Below are 13570 nucleotides of genomic sequence, written 5' to 3'. Positions count from 1 at the left end.
GAAGCACCAGGAATTGTAAATATTTGGAGGAGGCTCGGAAGAGTCTCGGTTTATAGGAAACGAGAAAGGATGAAAGGACAGAGCTTCAAGGACGGCAATGTTTTTGGAAAGGCAAATAAAAAAGTTATAAGCTTTTAGAGATGTTATTAAAGCATTTTAGAGATGTTATTAAAGAGGGGGGAATGGGAATCAGTTAACTACACAACAATAAACTGCTCATTACTTGAGGGATTTCTAACAATAACTATACATGTTAGAAAATTCAGTATGACATTGCTGTCGTTGTTTTAAAAAACCCCAGCATAAATACAAAGACTTGACCTGTGAACATAATACCTGATTAGAAAATCCAGTATCAGATGAAGGGCTGGAGTTATTAAGCATTTAAAAGTAAATAAAGCTCCTGGCTGAAGTGGAATTGCCAGCTGAATTGTTCTGGCATAAAATCACAATTTTATAAAGTTGGTTCTAACTGTAGGTGACATTTCTAAATTCTGGAGTCCAACAAAAAAAGCCATTATCTTCAAAAACCTGTAAAAGTTTCATTCAGCCTCAATACCTTCTCACCAACGTTTTTTAAAGAATATATTAAATCAAGATTTTCAGTTCATTGCAACCATCTTTCCTAATTGCTTAAATGCATTCAGTGTGCATTCCTTCAAGGGAGGAAAGATAATTTTAGATGGGTTATGGACACGCTCCTTCAAGCTAAAGCTATCCGAGTTAGAGGTTTATTCACGGACGCAGGGAAACCTCATGGAGCTGAAGAGAGACTCCTTGATAATGTGCCTTTTAGCCTGGGATTTAAAGCAAACATCTATTTGAGAACCAAGGATGGAATTCAACATAGAGTGGCGCAATGGGGCATGCCTGCACAGAATGAGGTCGGCTTGTGCAATGGGACTTTTCACTTCTCTACTTCTCCCCCTGTGCATCCCCATTAACCTGTTCTGGGTTTTCCCCCAACTCAGCCCTTCAGAGCAGATTTAGAGGATTAAGGTATTGGGGGGGGGGTGAGAGGGGGCAGGAAAAGTCCCATTGCGCGAGTGAACTTAGCTGAATCCTGAACCCACTTCATTTTTTTAAATGTAAACTTCTAGAGTGGCTGTGCTGCTATAGGTTAGGTGCCCACTTTAGGTTAGGTTGCGATCCTGTGGTGGATTTTGACACAAAAACTAAACATCACAGCTATAGATTCTAGAAAGTATTGGGTTCTTTGTGTGCCTGTTCTTCCGATAGCAAGTTCAAGGTAATGCCACTTTGCTGAAATCCTAAACATACTTACTAGGGAGTAAGTTAATCGTGACTGGAAGTGGAGTTTACTTCAGAGTAAATATGCATAGCACTGCACTGCTTGAGAAAGGAATTCAGACACAGATCGTAAAATATTTCTCCGTCAGGAATGCCTGAATTCAGCATTTGTCAATTGCAAAGATGAACTGATCTGACCGGCCCCTACTGGATTAATGTGTGGATTAGAATTTACTGACCTACTGGCCTTAGCACTTCCCAAATGTTCACAGCTCAAACCGTACCCCACCCCCACCAGGGAAAGAATAATTTTGAAATATTTTTTGAGAGAAAATATACTTAGAGATTTGTATTTTGAGAGAAAAGTTTTAAAATATGTACTTACATACATATCTCTAAATGTGAATTTTCATTTCTGTGTGTGTGTTTTAAATAGATTAGTGTGGATAACGGACAAAAAAGAACAAACACATTGAAGTGACAGAGACCAGTAACAAACTGATTCATCCTTCCTAGTCATACTGATTATGTGGCCTTCATAATGATGAGCCTAGGATATTTAATCCTGGAGCTCAAAAGACTCTTATTAGATTTCTGCAGGTTCTCAAGCCGTATAATCTATTTTTGGCCATTGAAATGTATACATTTTCCTTTAGTTTATATGATTTCTAACATAACTTCGAAAACAGTAGTGAACAGATGTTTTAATGTACCACTTGAATACCTGGGTGTGAATACTTCTTTGGATCAGTTGTTTGATTTAAATTATTGTCAGATTAATTCAGAATACTGAAGCATATTTAAGTGCATTCCTATGCATGTCTACTTACAAGTAAACATCACCGAGTTCAATGGGGCTTACTCCCAGAGAAGTGTGTATAGTTTTGCAGCATGAATGGAGTAAACAGAACATTTCCTAGCATGGAATTTATCATCTAAAAATGAACATAACTTTGATTCATAAACAGAATTAAACAAACAAACAAACATGCTGCCAAGGTTTAATTTTCCAGTTTTAGATTTGTTTATATCTAAATTTCAAAGGAAACTGTACTCTTACAGAGTGGCCTTTAATTTCGTACTTTGGCAATAAATCGAAGGGGAGATTCAGATTCTAAGGGGAGACTTTGGCTGTAAGTCGTTTTGGGTTGCCCTGGGCAAGATAAAGCAAATAATAATAATAGTAATAGTATTAGTAATAATAATAATAATAATAATAATAATAATAATAATAATAATAATAATGCTGCACACAAGCATGCTAAATAAATATGTGACGGGTTTGTGAGGCTGTGCCTCCCCATCATTTAGCTGTGGTGTGACAGGCCTTTGTGTGTAGCTCCTTCACGTGAGAGAACCCCTTGACTGGTCCCTCTTGGTGTTAAGGGAGCTCTGCAAGTCCCTCTTGTCATATGAGGTGGCTGAGACTTTGAATAACGTTCTGACCACAATCCCTACGTTTGTCTATCTGGTGTGTTGACTGGCCCGTTCAACTACAATGCAGTAGTCACTTGCCCCAGTCTTTTGGCGGCACCTCCAGTGATCTAGCCTTGAGATAAGGAGGACACAGAGGAGATGAACGGGCATGTGAGATGACAAGGGCAAGAGATGGGTGGGGAAGCTGAGTTTGCAATACCCGGAGGAAGGAATCCAGAGAGCCGTTCTCCATGAACTCCGTGACAATCATGACAGGGCGGCTCTTGGTGACGACACCCTCCAGACGGATGACGTTTGGGTGCTCAAACTGTCCCATGATGCTGGCTTCGCTGAGGAATTCCCGGCGCTGCTCGTCGGTGTAGCCTGCCTTTAGGGTCTTAATAGCCACCGTGTATTCTCGTTTCCCTGGAGGCTTCAGGCGCCCAAAGCAGACCTCTCCAAACTCTCCTGCCAGGGGTAAGGGACGGGGAAGACACCACATCAGACAGAGGAGGAGCAACCACGTTCTCCGGTTGACAGCAGGAGGCGCCGAAACAGAAACAGGGCAAAGGAACTGCTGTCCTCTAGACATCTCAAGACCTCTAGCACCCTTAGCTTTCTTCATTGCTGGTTTTTTATTTACAAAGGCTATTGTGTTATTAGCCCACCCTTCCTCCAAGAAGCTCAGGGCAAGAGTACACAATCCCCTCCGCCTTTATCCTCACAACCTACCTTTTGTGAGGTAGGTTAAGATGAGTGGCCAGCTAAGCAGTCATAAGAACAGAAGAGGAGCCCTGCTGCATGAAAGGGTCCAGCATTCTGTTTTCACAACAGGCAACCAGAAGCCCATGGGAAGTCCACAAGCAGGACATGAGCACAATAGCTCACCTTTCTTTCCCTACAACTAGCCCTGCCTACATGGATCTGGTGATCATACACCTTCTGCAATGGCATGGGATTGCATCACAGTTGGATGTGCATGTGTGAACGGGGTTCAATCTTGCCTCACTGTGGACAAGGGAGGAGAGCAGGCAAGAGGACTGGTGGAGGAATATGGGTGAGAGAAGGCACTGCTGCATCCCTTCTTGCTGACTTAAATAAAGGTAAAGTGTTAGGGAGCCTGGTAGTATTCCCAGAATTCACCCCTCTCTAATCCCTCCCAAACCCAAGATGAGGTCCACAATGTGAAGATGCAAAAATGAAGCTCTAGTGAAGTGCTCTTAAAGAAAGCTCTAGAGCAGGTGCCTTTAGTTGGTGGTCCATGTAACCCACCCAGGGGGTCCATGGCACATACCTGGCAACTGTCTGGGACATCCCAGTTAAAGGGGCCTTGATCTCACATGACAGCACAGCACCCAAAAATGAATGAGATTGAGGTCAGGCTTGTGTCTTGCATGCGATTGCAGTGTCCCCTCCAAAAAAGATTGCGGTCCCGTGCTCTTGCGTGGATCATGTGACATGTACAGGAGCACGACCCAGAATATGCACATCTTGGTTTTGTGCTGAGACATGTCAGAGAGTATGGTGGCACCATTCACACAACAAAAACTACTACAGAGATATCAACAGGTTCCTCAGTAGTAATTAGTTAATTGGGAATCACTGATCTAGAGCAAAAATGGATCAACAAGAGGCCCAAAGTGCAATTGAATAGACCCTAATCAAATGGAGCAAGATATGAACACCAGTCCAAGAACTAAGTTAGAGAAATCAAAGATTTATAGAGCATTGTGCTCAACAGGGCTTACCCCGAGAGAAGTGGATAGAGGATTGCGGCCCAAATGGTGCTTGAGGCAGATCAAGCACTCTACAAAATAGGACTGAAATGTGATGGGGCAGATGAGAAGCAAAATAGTTCCTTCATTACCTGATCCAATGACCTCCTCGATCTTGACAAAAGACACATCAATTTCCTTGGCAAATTCCCGAATCGCTTCGTTGGGATCTTCATAGGTGGATGGGTCAATGTAGTACTTGACCCCAAGACCTGTGAGGAAGAAGGGAAGCTCCAGACTCAGTCACAAAGATGCTTTTTCCAAAAAGAGACTATTATTAAAAGAGAGCTGAGCTCCTATGTCATCGCTTACCCCGTGTGGTGATGTACTGCTGCAAGCGGTCTGTGTAGGGAGTCTCTCGTCTCTTACTGTGGAGGAAAGGGAAGGTTCAAGAAGGGCAACCTCCTCATCACCTCAAGTGGAGTTGGGGAAAAGGACATAAATGGGCAACCAAAATGAAACAGGGACTGGGCATGTCTACTGAGAAGAAAGTCCTACTGAATTCAGTGGAGCTTCCTTTCAGACTAAAGATTGTAGAAAATTGTGCATGGCATTGGGGAGAGAGGGCGTTTCTTCTCCTTTTTCTGATAGCAGCAGACCTTGAGAGGCTACCCAATGGAATTGATTCATAATAGGGTCAGGATACAATAACACATTAGGAAGAACATTCTGACAGCAAGAGCTGTTCAACAGTGGGCACGTCTCCCTCAGAAGGTGGTGGCTCTCCTTTTCAAGCAGAGGTTGGGTGGCCATCTGCCACGGATGCTTTAACTGAGGTTCCTGCATTGGAGTTGAACTAGATGACCCTCGGAATCCCTTCCAACTCTACAATTCTGATTCTATGACTCTATAACTAACCTATGGAATCACCTGGTATAAAGGTGTGATGTTGGGAGCTAGCTTTGATGACTATTGTTGAACACTGGCTTTATCCAGTAGTTCTGGGTGAAAACATCTTCAGAAAGCAAAAGAGTTGTTGCCAGTCCCACTGGGAATGCATCTTGATAACCAAAATTAACCCAGGGCTCCTTCTGATGTTCACTTTTCATTTAGGCCTTTTGCAGGTGTGGTGCTCAGTGTCATGTCTCCCATTACATCTGAACATCCTTGTAACAGGCTGTATACAGCAGCCTACAATTTCTTTTCCAGTGACCCTTCAATTGTAACATTCTTAAAATCAATGGGGGTTGGGGTTGGGCATAATTCTCAATAAACTGGGCAGAGCCCTGTGCATTCCAAAACCCATGATTTTGCAGTTGGTAAATGCACCTGGTAGGAAGTCTCTGGAGTTACTATGCAGATCAGGGGCTTGGGGACCAGAAGAGGGGAAAGCAACTAGCTTCCATTTTAGTCAGGGCGAAAGGCTATCTAGAGCTGTTTGCCTCTGCTCTCTCAGCTTGCCCAACCTGCCAGTAATTCTCTTTTAGGTGCCTTTAGTTTGAACCATAAGGTAAAGAACCCCTGACCATTAGGTCCAGTCATGGTCGACTCTGGGGTTGCGGCGCTCATCTCACTTTACTGGCCGAGGGAGCCTGCGTACAACTTCCGGGTCATGTGGCCAGCATGACTAAGCCGCTTCTGGCGAACCAGAGCAGCGCACGGAAACGCTGTTTACCTTCCCGCCGAAGTGGTACCTATTTATCTACTTGTACTTTGAAGTGCTTTCAAACTGCTAGGTTGGCAGGAGCAGGGACCGAGCAACAGGAGCTCACCCCATCACGGGGATTCAAACCGCCGACCTTCTGATCGGGAAGTCCTAGGCTCTGTGGTTTAACCCACAGCACCACCCCGAACCATAGTATCCCTTTAAATAGGCTGCCAAAATCTGAGAACCCCTTGAGCCAGGGCTCCCTCATTTCTACCTGTTTTATCTATCCAGTTATAATTGGGTCTGAGTCTGGGGCAGAAGAAGATTGGTAACTCCAGCCCTCTGACTTGGCTCCCCTTTGTGCAACATTCACAGATAGGAGACAGGGAGTCTTCATTGGAGAACAGTGGTTTTAAACTCTTGGCTCTCCTTTGCACGAGGAGCTGGTACACTCTGAGGCAGGGCGAGGACAGGAGACTCACCTCTTGAAGACAATGGCAAGGATGGCAATGGCCGCAATTACCAGGAAGGCCAGGCCACCAAGTGCCGAACCCACAATAAGTGGCAACCGATCTTGCACCATCTCGGAGCGCTCGCCTGTCAAAAGGGACAAAGTTATTTTCTCTCCCTTTAAAAATATATTATTTTATTACATTTTCCACAATTAAAGCATCCACCAATAAAACAATACATTCATCGACTTCTTCTCCCTTCCATGGTTCTTTTAATTTTTCCAATAATACTGCATATTGTACTTCAACCATTTAAATTCTCCCTCCCTTTTCAAATTACCTCAACTTACTTAACACTGCTGAATTTACCGTAATCCTGCTAGCGTTTTCACTTTTTCTCAATTATTTAACAGATATTTCACAAACATTTTCTATACCTTTTTAAAAGCTCGGTCTTCGTGTTCTCTTATTCTGTTGGTTTGGCCTGCTAGCTCTGAATAATCCACTTTAAGCTGCCATTCCTCCTCCTTGGGGACCCCTCCAACCCTCCAGTCAAAGTTATCTTCTCATCCCAACCACCCAGTGAAACTTTTGCATGTGTACACACCCTCCTAGCGTCTTGTCAGGCAAGGAGATTCTGGGGCTGCAACCCAGAGCATTTGGATCTGTGACTGGTAACAGGGAGCACCCCTGGGGTTGTAGGGCAAAAGGCTCCTTGGCTGTGCTGTGTTCTCAGGATCTGATGTGACTATGCCCACAAAGGACAGCCCACTAGCTTCTTCATACCTAGTAGGGCCATAACGGCTTGCAGGTCAAGCTCAAGGCATGTGCTGGCCTGTGAGTGCTGTAAAAGTTTACGATGCGTGAGCAAGAGGGTAATAAAGAGAGATCAGATTGTGCAGCTACGTCTGAGCACGAGGGAAGTTCAGGGGGGGGGGGGATTCTAAGTTTGAAAGTTCACAAAGGTGCGTGACTTACTTCCCACCAGAGTCTGGAAATACATCTTTCCACTGTATGGCCCGTAGCCCACTGCTGTCCGAGCTCGAACCTGGAAGGCATATATCTTCCCTGGGCTGAGGTTGACAATGGTGGCCATATTAGTCTCACTGGTTATGGTGAATGAGTTGTCCTCGTCTTCTGACTAGGAATCAACAATCAAGTCGTGAGAAGCTGACAAAACACAATTCCACTTCCTCCTCCTTAGCAATGCTCCCTCCTAGGCTCACCAGTTGCTTCCCTACACGGCCGAGATAAACACACACACTCCCAACCCCCTGATCTAGTCCCTGGATTTCTCAAGTGCTCTGCTGCAACTCTTCTCTCCTGACCTAAAGAATAGAAGAGGCCAAAGGAGAAAACAGAAAAATGATTTGTATAATAGAAGAAAAGAAGGATGCCATAGCGAAATTCCAAATACAGTGGTACCTCGGGTTAAGTACTTAATTTGTTCCGGAGGTTCGTTCTTAACCTGAAACTGTTCTTAACCTGAAGCACCATTTTAGCTAATTGGGCCTCCTGCTGCTGCCACGCTGCCGCAGCACTATTTCTGTTCTCATCCTGAAGCAAAGTTCTTAACCTGAAGCACTATTTTGGGGTTAGCGGAGTCTGTAACCTGAAGCGTATGTAACCTGAAGCATATGTAACCCGAGGTACCACTGTACAGACATTTATCTGTTAGTTTGGAAAATGCATAAACCACTTGCTCAAAAAATAAAATAAAACATCCAAGCAGCTTCAAATTCCATAATATATGAAACATGACTAAAATGCACAAACCACTTAAAAACAAAGCTACATAAAACCAAAATTATGAACATAAAAATAAACCATCTAAAACAAATGCTAACTAAATCATTTGCCCCGACAGACTTGCTGAAAGAGGAATGTTTCTGCAACAAAATGAAATAAGAATCATGTGCCTCTTTAAAAAAAAAAAACCGTCTGGCTATCATTTTTGTTTTATAAATCTGAAAGGTGATTGCTTGACTCTAATCACTTTCGGTATCTCGCACAGCCCTCTTGGTTGTGGTGGGTTTGATTTTGTTTTGTTTCCCCCATGGCTTACGACAAAGCCATGTGGTCGCAGTTCCCAACCCGCTCTGATACCATAGGAACAAGGTCCCTTAGACAAAAATGGTGCCACCATCTGGTCCTAGCAGAAGAAGAAAAGCTAGGGCAGATTGACACTACAAACCTAAACCTGTTTCGAATCTCTCAAGGAACCCTAGTACAAAATGATAGCTTTGAAAGAGCGTTGAGAATTTAGTAACACACTCTACCATCTGAAGAAGCTTACTGATGGGAAGTCATGACCATCAGTTTTGTTTAAATTTATAGTGCAGGCATGCAAAGGCAAGAAAAACTTGTAGTGAAACACAAAATCCAGTTCCTAGTTTTAACTCAAGCCTCTTTTCACTATCTTATTATTTCATTTGCCTCTTCTTGCCAAGCTGCAGCCATTACACACGCTGGCCGCAGTGATTTTCAACCTCTCTCACGCACAACTGCGAAAACACGTCAACTTACCTTGTCAAAATAACGCAGCTGATAATCCAAGATGATCCCGTTTGGTTGGTCTGGTTGCGGCCAGGACAAAGTGATGCTACTCGTCGTACGACTCACCTGGTGCATCATGGGAACAGCAGATGGGACTGCAACAAGAGAGGGGGGAGTCAAGATGAGAGAGAGAAATATGAGGGAAGGGGAACAGGAGGAAAAATCTACGTGCTTGCATTTCAAACTTGGTTGCTGTTAACAGTTTGATCTCAAACCACGTGAAGATGCAAAACTCATGTCAGCGGTCTGTTTTGCAATGGCTGGTTATTTGTGTTCTGAATCTACTCACTAGTTTGTTTCAATGTTTTTAATTAACAGTGTGCCCTGTAGTTCCCATTGATAAATAAGCATGCCAACACGAGTCTTTTGGATTATGGGCTAAAACAGGCCACAACTTTATTGGTTCCAGATGTGAGATGTTTGGCTTAGGCATTGGGTGAAACCAGGCTATATCTTGACCACCGCCTGTCTGCAGGTGTCAAATTAAGGATAAACCACCAGAAGGGGGAGCTCTATGACTTACATGAAATAGGGGCACCCCGATGGGTCCCCGTTGGGGTAGCGACATGGCCCTAGCCCATGCCTGGGCTTCGGACAGGATCCACACCCCTGGATCCCTTTAACAGGATACCCTTATTGAGGAGGGGCAGGCGGATGCTACAACCTCCCCTCTATTAAACAAAGGCTTATCCAATGTCTAACCGCACCAAGGTTTAAATTACCTGCAGCCCCCCCCCCCCCCGCCAGCATGGATTGGTGATATGGCTAGGGCTTGCACAGAGGGAGCGCCAACCCCCCACCGCCCGTCCACAACACCCCCACCCCGGAAGGTGAGCAGTCTTACTAAAAAGACCTCTAAAAGTCTACCTATCATTTGTGTATTCCAATGTTTCTCCATGGAGCTCAGCCTAGCATACCTGACTTGTTCCTCAACCCCACCCATACCACAACCCTGTTAGATAGATTAGGCTGAGAGGCAGCAGTGGACACAGGTTTATTCATGGATCTTTAATGTCCAGAGGAGGGCTTGAAGCTGAGTTCAGTGCCTTATCCAATTTGCCTTCACCAATTTGCAGTTGAATAAGTTGAATAAATGGGTGGCGCTGTGGGTTAAACCACAGAGCCTAGGACTTGCCAATCAGAAGGTCGGCAGTTCAAATCCCCACGACGGGGTGAGCTCCCGTTGCTCAGTCCCTGCTCCTGACAACCTAGCAGTTCAAAAGCACAAAGTGCAAGTAGATAAATAGGTACCGCTCTGGCGGGAAGGTAAACGGCGTTTCTGTGCACTGCTCTGGTTCGCCAGAAGCGGCTTGGTCATGCTGGCCACATGACCCGGAAGCTGTACATTGGCTCCCTCAGCCAATAAAGTGAGATGAGCGCCGCAACCCCAGAGTCGGTCACGACTGGACCTAATGGTCCGGGGTCCCTTTACCTTTTTAAGTGAATTATGAATGTAATAAATTAACACAAAATATCTGGGCCCTCTGCCAATATTTCCATGTATCAGTTCCTCATGTTATATATTTACTATTTTCTGCTATTTGTTCCTGACTAGCTTTCACACTCCACAGGGGTCTTCAGACATTGGCTGGTTTCCCCCCCTCAGGGAGTCTGCGAAACCTAAATGTTTCTGACAGACAGCTCAGAAAGGAAATGATTCAGAGCTGGTGGAAGCCTGAGAAGAGTTGGTTGCTGCATACTGAAGGAGGTGAATGCATTTTAATGACCTGGTCAGACTAGCAGAGGAGAGGGCATCCCAGAAGCTGCTTGAAGAAATGAACAGAACACGAGATAAATTTTCAGAGACTCTTCCACCCATTAGTGGAAATCTCTCAATCCTGGTCTAATCCAGGCAGGACCTTCTGGTCCTATGTGTTTAGGTCACCAATTATGCAGCTGGGATTTTTCGCAATGCCTCTTGTTTTTGTTTTTACTCTGGCTATTGTTGCAAGCAGAGAAACAAGGTTATTTTCTACTGTTGGCTCCAAACAACACAAGTTTCTCTGAGAAACTTGTCAACCTTCCCCAAACCAATACTTAGTGGGAGAGTCTGGGGATGGTAGCAGAAGAACAAGCATACAGTGGCACCTCGGGTTACATACGCTTCAGGTTACAGACTCCGCTAACCCAAAAATAGTGCTTCAGGTTAAGAACTTTGCTTCAGGATGAGAACAGAAATCCTGCTCCGGCAGCGCAGCAGCAGCAGGAGGCCCCATTAGCTAAAGGGGTGCTTCAGGTTAAGAACAGTTTCAGGTTAAGTACGGACCTCCGGAACGAATTAAGTACTTAACCCGGGGTACCACTGTACCTTGGTTCTCAAAATTAATCTGCTCTGGGAGTCCATTTGACTCCCGAAACTGTTCAAAAACCAAGGCGCAGCTTCTGATTGGCTGCAGGATCTTCCTGCACTCAATTGGAAGCCACGTAAGCCACGTTGGATGTTCGGCTTCTGAAAAACATTCGCAAACAGGAACACTTACTTCCGGGTTTGCGGTGTTTGGGAGCCGATTTGTTCGACAACTAAGCCATTTGGGAACCAAACTAAGAAGAAGGCAAATGCAAGAAACCTAAATATAAATACTGGGTGCCACACAGGTCTGAATGCAGACCCACAACACCAAACGACCAATACACTACAAAACACATCTGGATTTGATCTTCATCGTGCCAAACCTCTGCAGTATCCACTACTTGTAGTTAAGAAAGGTTGTACTGGGCATATAAATGCGGAAGGACCACACTCTCAGCCCCTCAGGAGCATCTAACAAACTTTCAGGAACTTATCCGTGCCACAAACACACTGTGCACATTTCAGAGGGTGACCAGGAAAGCTCTGCAGAACTCTTTTGATCCATGCACAACGAAAGCCTAGCATACTGGGCCTTGCTGCTGCTCTCTGTTGATGCAGAGTTTGCCCTGGAATCTATCCAGCATACCCATGCAGGCAAACTTCCTTTCAAGAAAAGATAAACTTTACGAAGAACCACAGGATTCCCTGGAACACATCTTAAAAAACAACTGATTCACCAGCTCCAATATTTATGGAAATTTCCATATTGATGGAAACTGAAGATGCTCAAGATAGAATCAGGGAAGAAAAAAATAATCCAGTTATATAACCTTCCTGTGTTCTCACTGCATCTTCCACAAAATTCTGCCAACGATCAATGGGGGCTGCTGCTTACATGATTAAAAAAAAGGTTGGACTAACTGGCAAACTAGGGCCAGAGTCAAACCTATGATCACCTGGGCCAATTGGCAAACATCTGGCAAAGCAGTAAAGCCTGCTGCTTTCTTCTCAGCACTGAGAAGCACAAAAGGATTGAGGGTAGGGCCCCCCCCCTTCATATAAAACAAGAGGAAATTATTCCGAGAGAAGCAAATCAAAGAGGCTTTAACCAGCTTAGGCAAGCAGGAACGAGTTTCACATAATGTAAATCAAACAACAGTACGAGAGGAAAGATCACACTGAAATGTTTTGGGTACTCCTTGTTCCTTCTGTTCTTCACAGCCCTTAGTCTTATTAAAAAATAAAGTTACCTGAGACAAACCACTTACCCACTGTATCAACTAGGTACTTTTATTTTTATAATGCGATGGCACTTTATAGCACAAGCAAAGAAAACAAAAAAGCTGTCTGATGCATGTTAAGATGAACATAAAGCAGTGTTTCCCAAACTTGGGTCTCCAGTTGCTGTTGGACTACAACTCCCATCATCCCTAGCTACCAGGACCAGTGGTCATGGATGATGGGAATTGTAGTCTAAATACAGCTGGTGATTCAAGTTTGGGAAACACTGACCTGAACAGACTTTAGCTCATTTCAGTTGTGATATTGAACGAAGGATCCATGGAGGCTCCCCTCAAATCCTCCTGCACATCCTTTTTCGTGGTATTCCGCAGTTTGCCATTATATCTTAATTAGGAAACCATGGTTGGCATAAACTGTATTTGTCTGTGAAACAGAACTGGAAACCATGAACAAACCAAAGTCTCCCATTCTGTTTCTGTAGACAAACAAGGGCTTGACTAGTTTGGTTCTAAGAGTAACTGTGGTTTGCTGAGAAAGAGAAAATGAGGGTATTGGGAGGGAGGGAATGGGACAATTCCTATGAAATCAGGGGAGTCCTGCCGAGCTCCCTGGGGGTTAGCTGTTAGATGCATACCAGTTTTCTTAATGTACATCTCAAACGTACGCCTTGCAAATGGAGAGGAGTAACCTGGGGAGGGTGTCCTGTTGCTTAACGCTCTCTCACATAAAAAGTCTGCAGTGTGTTGAGCTCAGCTCAGCAGACATGGAGCCTGAAGTCATGTAGTGTAGGATGGCTTGAATATCATTAGTGTAAATCATTCATTTTAATCATCCATTTTATGGTATTTCAAGTTCCAAAGCAGAAATAAGACGGTTCTAAGCATTATGAAGCAACTTTGCCTTCGTGTCTTCTGTGTGTGTGTGGCAGAAGGCAGGTGTGGGAATGACAGCCGCTCGGCCAGTAAAGCTGGTGAGACAGCAGCAGATAAATAGGGAGGGA

At 44.4% G+C, this 13570-nt stretch overlaps 1 protein-coding gene across 3 annotated transcripts in view; it reads right to left on the bottom strand.

The window, feature by feature from the left end:
• Positions 1 to 13570, bottom strand: part of LOC114587337 (ephrin type-B receptor 5) — a 156848-nt gene that overhangs the window by 7395 nt on the left and 135883 nt on the right. For all 3 annotated transcript variants that reach the window (XM_077921506.1, XM_077921505.1, XM_028711375.2), the window contains 6 exons: positions 9009 to 9133; positions 7461 to 7623; positions 6513 to 6627; positions 4755 to 4810; positions 4535 to 4654; positions 2888 to 3135 (listed from right to left, as the gene is read on the bottom strand). In XM_077921506.1, the coding sequence (XP_077777632.1) occupies positions 2888 to 3135; positions 4535 to 4654; positions 4755 to 4810; positions 6513 to 6627; positions 7461 to 7623; positions 9009 to 9133 (827 nt within the window). The remainder of the gene's footprint in view (positions 1 to 2887; positions 3136 to 4534; positions 4655 to 4754; positions 4811 to 6512; positions 6628 to 7460; positions 7624 to 9008; positions 9134 to 13570) is intronic.

The sequence above is a fragment of the Podarcis muralis genome, chromosome 17 (genome assembly GCF_964188315.1).
Source record: "Podarcis muralis chromosome 17, rPodMur119.hap1.1, whole genome shotgun sequence".
In the NCBI taxonomy this organism is placed as follows: domain Eukaryota; kingdom Metazoa; phylum Chordata; class Lepidosauria; order Squamata; family Lacertidae; genus Podarcis; species Podarcis muralis.
The sequence above is the reverse complement of the archived record's forward strand: the minus strand, read 5'-3'. Positions and strand labels throughout refer to the sequence as shown.